The 18,565-nt window shown below is 37.5% G+C and overlaps 1 protein-coding gene across 4 annotated transcripts in view; it reads right to left on the minus strand.

Annotated features, from left to right (window-relative positions):
* GPAM (glycerol-3-phosphate acyltransferase, mitochondrial) overlaps positions 1-18,565 on the minus strand; it is a 61,867-nt gene that overhangs the window by 42,205 nt on the left and 1,097 nt on the right. For 2 of the 4 annotated variants that reach the window (XM_054983784.1, XM_054983783.1), the window contains exons 2-9: positions 17,144-17,273; positions 15,084-15,206; positions 14,542-14,615; positions 12,620-12,733; positions 11,762-11,911; positions 9,502-9,598; positions 7,609-7,745; positions 5,724-5,823 (exon numbers count right to left, since the gene is read on the minus strand). In XM_054983784.1, coding sequence (XP_054839759.1) covers positions 5,724-5,823; positions 7,609-7,745; positions 9,502-9,598; positions 11,762-11,911; positions 12,620-12,733; positions 14,542-14,615; positions 15,084-15,206; positions 17,144-17,245 — 897 coding nt within the window. In that variant the 5' untranslated portion in view covers positions 17,246-17,273. The remainder of the gene's footprint in view (positions 1-5,723; positions 5,824-7,608; positions 7,746-9,501; positions 9,599-11,761; positions 11,912-12,619; positions 12,734-14,541; positions 14,616-15,083; positions 15,207-17,143; positions 17,274-18,565) is intronic. The other 2 variants (XM_054983786.1, XM_054983787.1) reach the window with 2 other exon arrangements.

Here is an 18,565-nt window from a genome sequence, read left to right on the forward strand (position 1 = left end):
CACACAGCACAGAAAGGCTTAGTTACATTTATTTATGTCATTTATGGCTCTCAGTGAGACTCAAGGCAGATTACACAGTGTGAGATTAGTACAGTCAATTTCAAGGACATTTCCATAAACAATGCCATAGGGTAAATAAACACAAATTTACAAAGACTCAGTATTAGTAAAAAATCCAATACAGAGTTGAAGAAATGCTGAAACAGAACATAAGCAATTCTAGAGCTGATATTAGATCACACGAAGCACAATTAGCTCATAGAAGCACATATTTAAGACAACAGGTAGTGTGTAAGGCAACACAGTGGTGAAGTCTATGGTCCTTAACTCATTAGCAAAGCATCTCAGAGCCCCTCCCTACAATACAAAAGCTTTTTTGAATAATTCGTTTTTGCATCATTTGCAGAAAGCTAGGAGAGTGGGGGCTCTCCTAACCTCTTCAGGCAGGTCGTTCCTCAGGGTAGGCATCACCATAGAGAAAGCCTGTGTACGGGCTGCTGCTGATGTTGCCCATGTACAGGGTGGCACCTGCAGGAGACCCTGTTCAGATGAGCGAAGCTGCCATGGAGGAACATAGGGAGGGAGGCGGTCCCATTGGTATGCCAGGTTAAGGCTGTGAAGAGCTTTGTACATGATAAACAATACTTTGAACTGAGTACGGTAGCTGATAGGTAGCCAATGGAGTGACTGCAGAATGAGGGTGATGTTCATGCTCCTGCTTGCTCCTGATAGCAGTCGAGCTGCAGTGTTTTGCACCAACTGGAGTATCCTACTTAATTTTGATGGGAGACCTATGTATAGTGCATTACAATAGTCAAGTCTTGATTTTACCATAGCATGGATCGAGGTGGCCAGGTCGTCCATGTCGAGGTAAGAAGAGTGTGGTTGTAGAAGAATGAGGTTGTAAAAGGCATTTTTTGCAACTGTCTTAACTTGTTTTTCTAGTAATCGCACTGGATCCAATATAACCCCTAGGCTCTTAACTGCGTCTGCAAGGGTCAGGCGAACTCCATCAAAAGTGGGGAGTAGCTGTAATAAGGGGAATATTGATGGGCTTGAATGCAAGGGACAGAAGGAGAAAAGAAGAAAAAAGAAAGGAAATAACCGAAAAAATTAAAGCCAAAGAGATACAACTTAAGAAAAGACCAGGGAAGAAACGTATATATCAGGATATAAAAATATTGCAGGAGCAATTGACGGCAATGAATAACAAAGAGTTGGAGTGGGACTTGAAAAAAATGAATCAAAAAACATTTGAAGGTGCAAATAAACCTGGCAAATATCTAGCTTGGCAACTAAAAAAGAAAAAAGAGAAGAAAACCATAATTAAAATACGAGAGGAAGACAGAACATTATTGGACCAACTAGCTATTAGTAAAGCTTTCTATAAATTTTATGCAAAACTGTACCAGAAAAAAGAAGTGAATGGAGATTCAATAGCGGAGTATTTGGAAAGAATGAAACTTCCAACGATGTCAGAGGAATGGAAAGAAAAATTAAATAGGGAAGTGACAGAGGAAGAAATAAAAGAGGCCATCCAATTCACGAAATAAGGGAAAGCACTGGGACCGGATGGACTGACGGCAAAGTTCTACAAAATGATGGCTAGCGAATTGGCACCTTTTTTGAGAGAGGTAATGAATGAAGTTATGCAAGGCCATAAGATTCCCGATTCATGGAATGAAGCTAACATATCACTAATTCCGAAAGATGGCCAGGATTCGCCCAATGTTAAAAATTATCAGCCAATTTCGTTGCTGAACAATGACTATAAAATATTTGCAAAAGTTTTGGCGGAAAGGATAAAGGGATGGCTGTTAGAATTTATTGCAGAAGAGCAGATCGGATTTTTACCTAATAGACAAATTAAAGACAATTTAAGGACAGTAATAAACACTATTGAATACTATGATAAGCACTGTGATAGGGAGGTTGGTTTCTTTTTCATGGACGCAGAAAAAGCATTTGACAATCTGAACTGGGACTTTATGTTTGCCACTATGGAAAAGCTGCAAATGGGAGCAAAGTTCATACAAGCAGTTAAAGAAATTTATAGAGACCAAAGTGCAGCGATTGTAGTGAATGACGACTTAACTAAAAAGTTGAAAATAAGTAAAGGTACAAAACAGGGCTGCCCTCTGTCTCCATTGTTGTTCATTTTGATTTTGGAAATACTGATGATTCAAATACGTGAGGATGATACAATTCGAGGCATAAAAATAAAGGAATTTTCCTACAAGGTCAGAGCATTTGCGGATGATATAATGTTAATAGTAGACGATTCAATTGAGAATATGCCTAAAATAATGGACAAAATAAAAGAGTTCGGAGATTTGGCTAGATTTTATGTGAATAAAAAGAAGTCGAAGATACTATGTAAAAACATGACCAAGCAGAAGCAGTAAGAACTAATGGAGATAACGGATTGTGAGGTAACTAATAAAGTAAAATATCTTGGTATTGAACTGACTGCGAAAAACATAGATCTATTTAAAAATAACTATGAGAAATTGTGGATACAAATAGAGCGAGACTTGATAAAATGGAACAAACTGAACTTATCATGGTTAGGAAGAATAGCAGCAGTATGATGAATGTTCTACCACGTGTGATGTTCTTGTTGCAAACAATCCCAATTATCCGAGACTCTAAACAATTTGACAAATGGCAAAAGAAAATTTCAGACTTTGTGTGAGCAGGCAAAAAACCACGTGTGAAAATGAAAGTATTACAGGATGCGAAGGAAAGAGGTGGTTTGCAACTGCCCAATATAAGACTATATTATGAAGCAATTTGTCTGGCATGGTTAAAAGATTGGATAACATTAAAAAACCGTAAATTGCTGGCTTTGGAGGGACACAAAAAGTTGTTTGGATGGCATGCCTATCTGTGGTATGATAAAGTTAAAGCAGACTCTATGTTTTTGCACCACTATATTCGAAGAAGCCTCTTCACAATCTGGAAGAAGTATAAGGTTTATTTGGAAGATGGAATTCCTTCATGGGTGGTTCCGTATGAAGTAATAGATCCGAGAACTGTCGACAATGAACAGCAACGTTTGACATACAAGGAGATAACACAAATACAATATTCAACAATAAGAATAAAGACAGAAGAAGAGCTGTCTCCTTGTTATGGATGGTTTCAATATAGACAGATCAGAGATCTTTTCAATTTGGACTGTTTAAAAGGAGGAATAAGAATGGAAAACTCAGAATTAGAAGAAGTGATATTACAAGAAGGCAAAAAAGAAATTTCAAAGATTTATAAAGTACTTCTAAAATGGCATACGGAGGATGAAATAGTAAAAGTCCAGATGGTGAAGTGGGCAGTAAATTTCAATAAAGAAATAACAATGGAGGCGTGGAAGCACCTGTGGAAAAATACATTGAAGATTTCAACCTGTACGAACATTAAAGAGAATGTATACAAAATGATCTATAGATGGTATCTAACACCAAAGAAGATTGCGCTAGGAAACACTAACATGTCAGACAAATGTTGGAAATGTAAAAAGCATGAAGGGTCACTATATCATATGTGGTGGACTTGTGAGGTAGCTAAGCAATACTGGGGAGATATAATTGAAGCAATTAATGAGATTTTACAAATCCAAATAAATAAGAACCCAGAATTGTTGCTACTGAACTTGGGAATGGAAGGTGTTCCAGTGCAGTACAGAACATTGTTATTTTATATGACCACAGCGGCAAGACTTTTGTACGCGCAGAAATGGAAATACAAGAAATACCAACTATAGAAGATTGGATTTATAAATTGCTGTACATGGTGGAGATGGACAAAATGACAAGAAAACTTAAAGATCTCGATCCAGGACAATTTATTGCTGATTGGGGGAAATTGAAACAATATTTAGAAAAAAAATGGGATGTGAAGGGAGAACTGTGGCAGTTTGAGAACTATTAAAATGTGATGTTGTAAACAGAAGAGATAAGCGACTTTAACATTAAGGGGGAATTTAATTATTACAAACTAAGCTAGTATTATGTTTAAGTAAATCTTACTTAGAATATAGAGTTTAATCAAGGAAGAGTAAAATGGACACATTGGTGGATTAGTGATTTTAATATAGTATATATATAAAACAATTTGAATATGCTTAGAGTAAGAAATATTATGATATATGTGTTATAGAAAAATATAAGTGAAGTCAAGTTAAGTAATAAGAAGGGTTAAGGGTTGGAAAGCTGTTGGAAGTCGACAAGGAGGGGGGAGGAAAGGGTGGGGGTTAGAGTAAATTAGATATGATGGGAATGTATGTGTTAAATATGGAATATAAACTCACCGATAAAAAAAAATTTTTTTAAAAAAGAAAGTGGGGAGCACAATGTCCTTCAATATCTCTGCCTTCCCAACAAGCATCACTTCTGTCTTGTCTAGGTTCAATTTGTTTGTTTTTAGCCATTTCACTACAGCGGTCAGGCAGAGATCCAAGATTTCTACTGCATCCTAAGAGGGCCTGGATAGTGAGATATAGAGTTGGGTGTCATCTGCATATCCAACTCCATAGCTGCGAATGAGTTCTCCTAAAGGCTTTACATAGAGGTTGAATAACAGGAGATAAGATTGTGCCCTGCGAAGCCCCGCAAGATAGCTCCCATTCTAGAGATTGCTGATCTCCGACAGCAACCCTTTGGGTTCATCCCATGAGAACCAATTTAAACCAGTCCAAAATACATCCTTTGATACCCATTTCTGTCTCTAGATGTCTCAACAGGATGGCTGTGTCAAAGGCTGCAGATGGATCCAGGAGGAGTAATAAGGAGGCATAGCCTTTGTCTATATTTAGCCAGAGATCATCCACTAACACTACTAGTGCTGTCTCTATCCCATGTCCTGGTCTGAATCCAGGTTCCATGCCCTGGTCTAGAGCACTAGCGTTTTCCAAGAAGATCTGGAGTTAGTCAGCTACTGCTCTCTCAATTACTTTACCCAGAAAGGGCAGATTAGAGATTGGGCAATAATTGGCCACATCATTTTTGTCTAGGGATGGTTTTTTAATTAGTAGATGGATAACCGCCTGTTTGAGCGGCCAGGGGAATCCAGATGTCAGGATTCTGTTAAGATCTGTCTCTGTAATTGGTTCAAGGCAGTCCAAATTGTACTTACTTATACAGAAACAGTTTATTTAAAATACGTATGTGTAATGGTTTCAGAGTAGTTCATAAGTGTAATGGTTTCAAAAAAGGTACAGCTCTTCAAATGTTTCTAAATGGACTCAGTCACAAAGACTTATTTTTCCCCAGTTGCTACTTAGGCTAATAATATTCCACAAAGACAAGAACACACAGACTTCCCGAAGATTACAGCACTTCATTTCTCCTCTTTCCCCAGAACAGCTCTGATCAACGCTAGAACAATACAGCAAACTCTAATTAAACTGCAGGTCATGCTGTCACCTAGTGTACAGCTACCATCCAATCATGACAAATGTAACTCACCCATCCAGCTCCCTCTTTCTTTCCCTAGAGGCCTGCATTTTAAATCACAGTAAACATACATTCAAAACCCCACATTAATAAAACACTAAAATAAAATACACAAAATATTTACATAGCAAAACATTATAGTGTTCAACAGCAGGCCTCTGACTGTGGATCTGAATCTGCAACCCTCTCAAACTCACACACGCTTGAAACTGAGCTCCAATCTTACAGTTTTCAGAAATAAGTTTCAAAGTAAAAGGAGGGAACAGTACATACCACATGCAATAAGGCTCTGTACAGAACATCTTTACGGCCATCGGACCTTTCATCCAACTTTCGCCGAATAAAAAATCCTCCAAGCTTACGGATTAAGGTGCTACAAATAAAGAAATAGTTCTTTACTGGCCATTTTAATGAGATAACAGACTTATATTTAACAGAAATTATAAATGCACAAATGATTTCAGCTAGAAAAGTACAACTTGCTCATAATTTCCATCGTACAGGAACACTGCAGATTAATTCTAGTTCTGACATCATTCACAAATGTTATTTGATCATATGACCACTGAAACTCTTAGATGCACAGAACTAAGCCATGACAGCATTTGTTAAAAATTCATGACAACATATACCACCTTAATTAAATATCTAGTTTGGCTTCAAAAGTTCTTACTCGCTTTTTCTTCTTTCTGATCAGCCAGCCTTCAAGAGCAAATGCGCTAATAGTGCATAATAAGTGTCACTACCATTTCCTAATTAGCAATGGCTTAAACAAGAGATATGTAGTGATTCAGCCACACAGGCATGCTTTTGCCTGTATTGTGCAAGCAGCAAGCTCAAGACTGAATTGCATTGATTTGGAGGTCATCCTACTCCTTGCAACAGATAGCTTACTTAATTCCATTTCCTAATCAGAATTCACATTACTCAATTAATATAACTCCTAATGTATTCCTTAATGACATAATTTTCAGAGAAATAGCTAAATAAACATGCAAATACTTGACAATCAAAGCTTGAAAATTCTTAGAAATCCTAAAATAAGCCACAACTGTAAAGCATAACAAAGATCAAAGGCAAACAATTTTTTTCAAACACTATTTGAGAACAGTAAGCGAATCCAATTAAGGTGAAACAATTGTACAACGTGTACATTCTCCACTGACTGAACTATGTAATTGACACTAAGAATTAGTCTCTGCCTACTCTGTCATTTATTGATAACCACTTGAGAGCTACATGTTACACAATAAAGCTTTCTTACAGCTTACATAAGGGATTAGCCAAAGCACTGATACCAAATGCATGGCACTGAAACAGAAATTCTACTCTGTTTGACAACGGTGCCATTCACAGATATACCTACAGCAGTACAGGAGGTTCTCAAACTATAATTGACTCTACTTAAGAAGAGTGCACAGAAAAAAAAATCTAATCATGGAAAGCCTAGACCATAGTACTACCAAATGAATGGTTTTCATAGTGAGCATCCTTCTTCCTGAAGGGGTGCTTCCTGAAGGGGTCCATGGGCAGAGCCATAGCAATGGCTCTGCCCATGCAATCATATTATTTACATTTGTACCTATGCAATATGGGACTGCACCATGCTGAAATGGCTCCCATATGGCTGGGCATGAGAAGGGGCCTCAAAAAACTAGCACAATGTGTCTTAATTCAGATGGAAGTGTGAATTCCCAATATGGAACCACTGGTCATCACATACTGCTGGGTTGGAGTGGAAAGCTTTTACCAGCCTCAATACACTGTCTTTTAGAATCTTAATCACGACACCAGATTCTTTAAAAAATGGACTTCAAAGTAATAGTACAACTTGTATTTTGACTGTAAATACCTGACAACATGCTGCAACAACTGCATGCCACATTTTTATGGATCCTATGGATTTGTTGTGCTAACACTCCTGATACAAGAAGCTCTTTGGAGCCTCTTCCATCAGAGGAAGGCACTTCTCACTGATGTAAGGTGCTACTATTATCAGAACAAATCCACAGGCTCCAAACCCACATCAACACAGCTGTGGGTAATTCCTTGAGAAGTACATATGAGTTTTCTGTGCCAGCACTTCGGACGTCAGTTTACTTTGGATTTTGGTAAGGGATTAGCACAGTCATCAAACTGAAGGCATACACAACATTACCTGAAAATGGGGATATTCAAGTTATTCCCTGCTGCAATGTAGGGTGCCTTGATGTTATGGCAGAAAAGAATGAATGTGAGAAGTAGGTAGTCAATATGAGATTTGTGCACAGGTAAGAAGATAAGTGGCAAATTCAGCTGTGTACAGAAAAAAGAAGAAATTACACAAAACCCTCCCAAGCATTCCTGATTTAAATAAAATGATTTTTCAGATGTTAACGAGCATTTTTCACTCTAGCATTTGACAGTTACAATACACAATACTATTACGTTACAGATAACACTAAATATCCTAAATTGTTTTACTTATAAATGTTGTTACATATCTTAAATCCAATAAAGATTTTGACTTCATGCAAATTATTTTAATTTCACTGAATAAAATTATGTACAAACACTGTAATACTGCTTAAGGCAAGCTCTTTTAAAACTGTGTATTTCTTGTGGTGGTGGAAGTGCCATCAACTCCTAGCTCACTTACGGCAACCTGCTGCCGGAGTTTTAAAGGCACGAGATTAACAAAGGTGGTTTGCCATTGCCTGCCTCTACATAACAAGCTTGATCTTCTTTGGAGGTTTCCCATCCAATTACTAAGCAAGGACGACCCTATCCAACTTCCAAGATCTGACAAGATTGGGCTTGCCTTGGCAACCCAGGTCAGGGCCATATTCTTGTACAATACAGCAATTATTTCATTATTATGTCTAATAGTAACATGGGTAGCATCTGCAAAAGTAGCAAAGCCAGGCTACCATAGTTAAGATACACACAGTTAAGCTACACAAACACTCCAGTTACACAGAAAATACAGCTTTGCACATGAACCAAAGGAAAGGAAAAGGCAACCTAAAACACAGCATTGTGACTAAGCATGTTTTGGGAGGAACAAAATGTTAAGAGCAGTTGAAAGTCAGTTGTGAGGGAGACAAAGGAAATAGGGCTGCTCAAGCCCCTGGGTGCTTTGAGGATCCCATAGAGGAGGAGAATATCCCAATCTTTACTTCCTTCTCAACATAAATCCTATCAGGTCCCATAACAACAATTAGAAGGGCAGAAAAACAATTATTAGTTCTACCAAGAGATAAGAGCTTACTCATGGAAATCCTCAGGTATGAGAATGTTATTAGTTTGTAAACTGAAAGGGGGAAACCCCACTAAAAAGGACTTGAAAGGCAATGAACATGTTCAGTTCCTGTCAGAAAACACAGGACACTTAAGGCACAACTCTCAGTTAAGGAGCAGAAGGAGAGACCTTGGACTGCTTGAGGTCCTGCTGCTGCCTTCTAACACTGGAGCCAGTTGATATAGCTGCCTCTTGCAGGGCATTGATCTGAATTTTAACTACAGATTTCGGCCAAAAAATTCTTCTTTTGTGCAATATTACAGGCAGACTACACATGAAGTCTTTATATATGGATCGTTGTTTCTGTTTCTGATGAAACCTGAAATCATGGTATTTTACTCCCTAGGCAGAGTCAACACCACAGGATACAAGTAAGCAATCAGCTGCCTAGAGACACTATCATGCCTCCCATGACATTTCTCCAATGAGCCTCTTGAATAACCTCCAGAAGTGCAAGGACTGTTGTTCCTACTGTGAACATTAATGTATTATGTATGTCACTGAGTCACTCCAAAATACCACACAAACTGCCATTTAATTCAGATGCAGCGAATAATAGGGGAAGGATTCCATCAAAGCCTCTATTGCTGTTTAAAGAGTTCTGTCTCTAAGCCTACAGGACTTGGTCAGTGGGCAGAACCACTAGTACTGTTCATTCAGCCCTTTTAGCTGCTGACCATGGCAACAATGTACGCAGCATGCGATGTCAATTCTGGTTGTATGACACAATCTGTGTTTACACATTGCATCCTGTCTCAGCTATTTTATTACCTCAGTTGCTGCTTTCACCATCTCCAACTGGCCTTTATGAATCTGGATATTCCAAAAAAAGCTGTTAAATAATTTCAGCAGTACCCATCCTGTTAATCTAAAGGAGTAATAAAATAGGATTCAAGTGTCACAGACAGATGTTACCTTTTGTTATAAGCAGAAACAATACTAACCTAGCAGAAAAATACATGTAGGTATGAACTGACTTTAAAACTACACTGGTATAGAAACATAAAACATGATTAGACAATCAACAGTAGAAAAGAAAAATACTGAATCAACAACGAAGTTCTGCATATTTACAGAAGCACAGCTCTTTTAGGCCATATTACAATACATAACTGTAAAAATGTTATTTGAATAACTTATAGACAGAGGTCAAAAACCAAGCAAATGTAGCAAGATGTTTTAATCCAGTTTAGGCCTAAACAACAGAAGATACTTTTAGCAGTAGACCCTGACCGTCATGCTAATAGGGAAGCTTATGAATATGGCTATATCATAAGTCCCTCTCCTCGTGTTTTAAACATAGAAACGCTGCCTGGCAAGGTAGGAAATGGCTGCCAACCCCCGATTGGGAGTTGGAAAATTACTGGCATGTTAGTCATAGGTAAGACTGGCTATCAGCCCCACACTCCTGGAGATGTGCAAAGATCTTAAGACAACCGGGTCTTCCAGGAGTTCCTGAATTAATCAACTCCACACCCCAATGATCTCCCCTTATCTGCTCTCCCAATCTGGGCTATTCTGGGTTCTGATAAGCCCTACCTGTCTAGCCATTTGCAGGTTATCAAGCACCCTCCTATCTTTAGTAACACTCAGAAAGATTTAATCAAACCTTTCCCAGTTTTATTGTCTCACCTCTAGAGGTGGCCATTAAGTTATTGTTTGGGCAGAAGACACCATCCTGCCCCAGAGTATGTTTCACAGTATAATCGGGCTACCCTTCACCATAGTTCCGTGCGTGTGTTCTGGACCCACCCACACACCCTGAGACTGCATGTCTGAGCCCTCTTCTTCTTGCCATGAAGCGCTGGTCGCTCAAGCTGCTCTTCTCTACGGACGTCCTCCTCTTCTAGTCTGGTAAATATTACCCTATCCTGTACTCCTCTCCATTTATTTATTTACGTCATTTTCTTCCTGCTTTCTATTTAACTCTGTGTGTATATTGTGTACAATTTCCTGTGTGTTTGCTTCTGCTACCCCTCTAATAAAAAACATTGTTGAAATTCGCTTGTTTTCATTAAGAATTCTCTAGAGGAATAATCCCAGTACACATTGGTGGAAGAATCTCACTAGTTACCCCCTCTCACTGCTTCTCCTTGTATGCTAATTCCCCCAAATCACAAGGCCTCCTATTTGGGTAACAATACTGCTATACCAATATAACTTCAAGCTTAAAAGAATATTTTGTCATGAATAGTTTCAGAACTGCCTGTTGAAAAGATCATTATTTACATTACAATATGAATATCTAAATTGTTTGAGTTAAGTTTACACTACAGATAAGTTAAGACAGCAGCAAAAAATGCATTCTACAACCTCACTCTAGCCTAGAAGATGGCTTCTTATCTCGACACAGCCGACCTGGCTACCTGGATCCACGCTATGGTAACATCAAGGTTTGATGATTGTAATGCATTATACATAGGTCTCCCACCTAAGTTAACTAGGAGGCTCCAATTACTACAAAATGCTGCAGCTCAACTGTTATCAGGAGCAAGCAGAAGCATGAACAGCACTCCCATCCTACAGTCACTCCACTGGCTACCTATCAGTTACCGTGCTCAGTTCAAGGTAATGGTTATTACATACAAAGCCCTTCATGGCCTTGGTCCAGCATACCTATGGGACCACCTCCCTCCCTATGTCCCTCCACAGCAGCTTCGCTCATCTGAACAGTGTCTCCCGCAGGTGCCAGGTTGCACATGGGTGAAATCAACAACAGTCCGTACATGGGCTTTCTCTGTGGTAGCGCCTACCCTATGGAATGACCTGCCTGAGCAGGTTAGGAGAGCCCCCACTCTCCTGGCTTTCTGCAAACGATGCAAAACCGAATTATTCAAAAAGGCTTTTTACTCAAATGGGAGTGTTGTATTGTTGGGAGGAGCTTCTCTGATGCTTCACTAATGGGTTAGGGACCACCACTATGTTGGCTTACATATTATCTGTTGCTTTAAATATGTGCTCCTATGTAGGCAACAATTAAGCATCTATGAAAGTAGAGCCTATTTCTTCAGTCCCAAACTAGCTCTATTACCTAATCAAAAAAGGTGAGACATTTGCTACCATTTCCTGAAGAATTCTTCTAGCTTTCTTCTTAACCTTACTGAGGATCCTGGGGTCCAGATGACCAGAACCACCTACAGCAGACATTTCTGAAGCCTCCTCTATAATGGCATTCTGCACTCTGAAAGTTACAAATTAAAAAGGAAGATTTTTTAAATAGATACTGTAAGAAAGATGTGGGACACTGTAACACAAACTTTTAAACGGCAGAATTAGTCACACATTTTACCAGATTTTGTTTTATGTGTTCATAAGAAGATAGCATCCCAATATCAAAGAAATAGGAATTTCCCTAATTAGTATTCCACTTAGGTTTTTTTTGAAGTATAAATTATTACACATCTTGCAAGCAAAAGTGTATTTTGTTAAGATTTACATGTGAAATATATTTATTTCCAACATTTAAAGTTCTAGCATTTTCCACATTGAAGGTCTGAGAACATATGGGGAAAACAGACACACAAAAATAACTCAATCTATTGCTTTTAAAACATAGGATTTTAAACCTTAAGAGCCTTCAGGACTTAGAATTGCAAGTAGCTGGTCTTCTGGTAACTACAGAAGGCCTAGCTGCAACTATATAATTCATAGTTCACACAGACAGATACAAGCACACATAATGCCCTAACTAGTTCACCTGAAGGTTCTGAGGGAGCCAATCTTGCAAGGCATTGTGATGTGATCTTGCATGCTGAGAAAAGTGGATTCACTGGCCAAAAGTGGGGGCTTCTCAAAGAACTCTTATTAAGATCTATTCTAAAGAAACCCAACCACTGCTATCCATGAACTGGAAATTTGAAAACACATCATTTTTTAATTTTACTCTTACCTGCTTCTGTTCAGCACATTTTCTGTCACATTATTTGCAAACATTTGCTGATGAACATCTCGTTCTTGTACAAAAAGAACATAAGAGAGCCGCCTGGCAAGCCACCCTCTGTGCCTGTAATGTTATATTTTTCTGTATTAAAATACACCACTGGAAAGAGTCCATTCAAAACATTATTTTGGAATCATACTCATATTAGAACCAACTATTTTCCAGAAAAACTAGTTTAACACAATACTAGTAAATATTAGAATGGTAACTTTTAACTGATAAATCATTCAACTAAAGCTTTGTTTGATTAACTGGTAGGAAACAAAATGTATGGGTAGATTTTAAATTAGTAAGCCTGAGAATTAAGGAAACACCTTTTTAAAAGCTATTTTGGTTCTGATAATAAATGTTAAAATATGAAAAAGAAAATATTATCTTTCTAACAATGACCAGTAGCTTTTGTTTACATTAAGTTCTCTCACACTTCCTTTAACTGTTCAAAAAGTACCCATTATTGGGCAGTGGCAATACACAAATAATTAAATCAGTTAAAAGCCAAGAGAGCAAACATTTGAAACTCTATTACATACTCACAAATCAAGAAAATGTATAAATTAGTCAACCAGCAAAGACCAAAGCTGACTAAATATAGTCCCTCAGCATTAATGCACCTTGCCGACCAATTATAAATAGGAGCATAAGAATGTTTTATCTGATGACAAACATGAAACATATTGAGTGATGCAACTATGATTGTGCTATGGAGATTGAAACTAATTTCAAAATGGGCAGGCAACATCTGCTAATGCCTTACAAACCAGAAAAGATCTCTACTAGCTTTCAAGAGTCAAGGGACTTCAATATTTTGCTCTTTGTTATCATGCCTTCAATACATTGTTCCTTATGTATTACTATCTAATCAAAGCCTATGGAAATAAAGTTCCCCAATGTAAGTATTAGTACCTTTTTAATAACAATAATATAAACGTGCACATTCACATGATTTCCTTGTATGATTTGAGTTGGATTTTCTGGTTAGAGATATTTTCTCCTTAGGTCTCCAAGAATCTTTACTCTCATATCTTTAATCAGGGGTCATTTTGTAGAAAAAGAGCTGGACTCTTTAGCATGACTCATTAGCATGACTCATTAGCATATGCCACACCCTTTGACCTCACCGGAAGTGTGTCATTAGCATAACTGATTTGCATATGCCACACCCCGACATCACCTATCCCGACTGTTTTGGACCCAATCCTGGCCATTCAGGGCCGAAATTAGGCCCAAAATGGCAAAAAGGGGCTGAAAATGGCCAAAAAGGGGCCCAAAATGGTCAGGATGGGGCCACTGCTGAGCAGGAGAGTGATCCACCACCTGTCAGAGGCCCGATCCGGGCTGTTTCGGCCCCAATCCAGGCTGAAACACGCCCAAAATGGCTGAGAGTCAGGTGGGTGGGGCCACCTGACATGTGACCTCTTTGGGGAACTGCCGGAACTGCATTCCTCCGCGTACCCCCTTGAAATGAGCCCTGTCTTTAATCCACATTTTGATACTTTAAGAATCAAATCAGGAGGTAAAAATAGAATCTGAAAGATTTCCACAGCACTTCTTGCACTATCCCTGAATCCCAAATGCATAAGACTTAAGGAAGAATGAACACATGCTAGCAGCCTATCAAATTCAAATGTAACCAATAAACATTTAAATGTAACATAGATAATAATAAACCAGATTTTAGAAATAACAGTAAATTGGGAAACAACTTTCCGGTAAACATAACATCCTCCAAAATATTTACATATTTTGTCTCCAGTGAATGGCAAAAACATCCGTTAAGCTAAGCAAAACAAAGATATTAACATTTTTGTTAATGAGATTTGGACACACAGTAATCCACTGTAGTACGAGTTATTTTTTAAAAACCAACTTACCGTGTGTGTGTTTCATTAATATAGATTACATTACGAAGGCCCAAAGAAGGGATACTAGCATTAAAAAGCTTATCCTGAAAATAACAGACAGTTTAATCAGAAAAAGTATTATAATCACATCATACATACTGGAGGTCAATGTGGTATAATGGTTAGTGTCCCACACAACCAAGAAGTCATTTCAATGAACTCAGAATGGCGTGACTCTGTTTAGACTTGCATTGTGGGTGACCTTGGGTCAGCTACCCTCTCTCAGCCTAAGATATTTGCCACGATAGTTGTGATAAAATGAAAGAGAGCATAATCATGCCTTCCTAATCTCGTTGGACAAAGTGTAAAACACAAATGCGACAGAGATACAATGGCTGTTTTCAACTTAGGGTCAATTAGCACTATGTCCTGGCAGGATCTGAGATTATACAGTCAGAATGGGCAGTAGGATGATAGCACACAATGACCATAATACTGAAACTTAGCAAACTATTCAAACACTATTTCACTGAAATACTGTTTCAATTTGTTATCAACATAACCCAATTTACCCAGCTTTGGGGAGTGCATACATAGCAACAACGTCCCACAAATGGTCTTTTCCTGCCCAGTAGAGTTTCTTTCCATTTCAGAGTGGCTGATCGAAAGACAGTAGGCCTAGAATTGCATTCTCCCTGGAAAACAAGAAGTATAGCAATGTATGTAAGAAAAATGTACTATATAAATACTGCACATAACAACAAATACGTAACCCTTATTACATATGACCTAACCAGACTAAGCACTTTTAAGAATCATTGATTCAAACAGAGATATTGAAAAATGTGTTTAACTCTCCCACTGAAATAGATGGGATTTAACTTTGACTAGATCACACCCTTGGAGATTAAGGACATTGCCCAATTAAATCTGATATAAAAATTAATCTTTTAAAGAAATATCCATGACCCAGATCCAAAACTTCCCATGATTTTAAAATCTTAAAATCCAACCAATGAACACAAAGGAATTTACGACAGCAAAATACAACATATCCTAACATTTTCTATATCTAAGATTCAAAAAGACAAAGCCTGACAAAGTTAGTCAGCTGTAATAATTTTAAATACCTACTTCAATTATTAAATGTTATTAGTATTGTGACAAGTGTTCATCACAGTAAAGTACTCTTAAATAATTACATTTACACACACAAAATATTATAGGATCATGGCTATAAGAACTTTTTCCTGATGTTCACTTAATACTTTCTAGTCTTTGCAGATTTCAAAATGCTGAGGATCAGAATAAGTTAATACAGGGAGAAAAACAGATTTTTTTTTTAGTAACATGAATGGGAGATAGAGTTCAAAACATAAACAAATAAAGACTACAATCATTCAAAAACCTTACTGAGGTCAAAGGAGTATGTAAAGAATTGTAGTCCTTTTTCATTCTTTCCTATGTAAATTTACTGAGAAATAAATTCAGTGGGGCTTATTTCTGAGTAAACTTTTATAGGATCAGCTTGTAAGCAAGTCAAGAATATTAACTCTGCAATCCTAAATGGAGTTACTCCAATCCAAGACTTTAGGATTGCACTGTTAGTAAAGATGGAGCTCACCAGATTGAGATTAACACTCTATACCAAGCACACACATATACACAAATCTATTTACAAGAGGGTTTAAAAAGACACTTATACAGAATACAAAATCACATGGTATGTCAGAATAAAAACTTTCCAGTAAAGACGCACAATTTTACAAATATTCACCCTGAATTTTAAAAAGAAAAAATGAAATTATGTACTTTTTTCACTTGCTATACTACTAAGAATTATACTATGATGATACTCCAACAGGCAATTTTACAGCCCTGAACTGACTTCCAACTTTTTTTCTTTTTATATCTACTCAGATTCTTTGATTATCAAACTATTCAGTGAGTTCCAAAAGCAAAGTCATTCACCCACAACCTCTTTTGCTAATTATGGCAATCTGATCTCATCAAGAAACCACTATTCCAAAACACAGCTGCCAAAGTAATCCTATTTTTTCAAACTCTGACCATGTCTCTATTCCTCATGTGTTTCAAGTTCAGGCTGCTCAGGCTTGAGTGCTACATAATCCTATTTTCCCTACTCTGCTATCCTCATCTCCACCTCCACTTTATGATTATCCTTATGCTCCACCCAGGCACATTTATTCATTGCTTCATATGCCTACTCCATAACAAGTGTGTGCTTTTTTATGTACACTAGATCTCCTAGAAATATCTTCTAAGTGTGTGTGCACATGCTCCCTCTCTCTCTCTCAAACTTCTTGTACTGGACAATAACTATTTTGTCATACCATTATGTGAGTGTGTGCTTATATGCATTACATATACTTGATTTTTTCTGCCTTACAATCTACATTTTAGGAGTCACAGATGTGATGACTATAATGAGAAAATCGAGGTAAGTGAACAAGTGTTATTATTCTTCCTACCACATGCATCAACTTTTCTTCATTGTGTGTGTTTATTACTAATTTTCTTACATAAAAAGCAGTATGGGTTTATTATTACTATTCTTACTCTTAAGTAAACAAGAACATAATGAGCTCTAGCTTCTGTGTATTTTGCTTACCCATTCTTCATTGGAGTGTTTACATCTAGATACAGTGCATTCTGCTGAAGATGATGAATAAGAAACATCTATCGCTCCAAGTGACAAAGCAGCATCATCCATGACACAAAATTTAATTCAATAACATGAGCTTCAAAAGACAATAAACTCAATGTTAAGGAATAGTTGTATAACTTTCAAAGCAAGAACTACCCTAGTAATACATAAGATTTTACTATAAACAGCAAAGTCAACAAGGTTTTCAAAACAGCATGAATAGGGAAACCTCTTTAATCTGCCTGTCTAAAAATTATTTTATCTTCCTGAACATTCCTTATTTGCTCTTCTTAACTAACTCCAGCTGTCCTTCAGGATTAGGCTGCACACATTACAAGCTCAACATTGCTTTCCCTATTTACCAAGTAACTCGTTTTCTATTCAAGACAATTCATTTCACAAAAGTCGTTAGTTGTGTATCCAATGTGAGGGCGATCTGGCTACAATATCATTATTATGTACTTTACATGGTCAGTGAATAAGAACCAAATTAGGACAAGGAAAAGTCATTGTTGGTGTTCTCATGTCTGCTGCATTCACATGTAAAGCAAGGAATTGGAGTGTGTGTCTAATTTTCACAACAAAAAGTATGTGTAGGTGAGAGAAACTGAACTATTTCCTTCTCCACTGCCTTGCACTTCCGTACTCTTTCACAACAAGCCATTCTCTCCCAGTCCTGTTCTGATGCTGGAAGTAAGGTGAGCTGGGCAAAATGCACCTGAAGTGATGGAGTGCAAGAAGGTAAGGAGAGAGCATTCAGCATCCCTCAGTTGCATCCATTTTCAGCTGTAAGAAATAGACACTCATCCACTCGAGCTTTATGTGTAGAGAACACACATAATTCAACTCTGACTTTTTTTCTGAACAATGTATTGTGAATATTCACTATGCATTATATTAGTCTACAAACAAATAAAGCTATAAGACTATTGTACTTCTGAGGATCATGGCAGCTTGAACTATTTCTACTGCTTACTTATAATGTGTGATTTTAATATTGCACATACAAAAGTTTTTTTAAAAATAATGCAAAATCATATTGATTACTATAAGCATCTCTCTTTTCTGTCTGCTTGTTAGTTATAGCACCTGAGTTCTAGAGTATTCAAGAAATTGACATAATGGCACGAAGACCATTTAAAAATCCAACCAGTGTGCCCACATGCAAAAGGTTCTTCTGTTAAAGGATAAGCACCACCTGCCAATGCACAACTGAATCGTAATGCTCAACTGCAACCCTCTGCCTACTTAGCTGAGAGGACTCACATTCAAATTAAATATACATAGGATTAGGGTGCACATTAGTTCAAAACAGCTAATTCACAGTGATTTGGAGATGTTAAAAAATCCTCAAGATTTGTTCTCTGAAAAACTATAATGTAACTA

This window comes from Eublepharis macularius, chromosome 6 (genome assembly GCF_028583425.1).
Source record: "Eublepharis macularius isolate TG4126 chromosome 6, MPM_Emac_v1.0, whole genome shotgun sequence".
Lineage (NCBI taxonomy): Eukaryota > Metazoa > Chordata > Lepidosauria > Squamata > Eublepharidae > Eublepharis > Eublepharis macularius.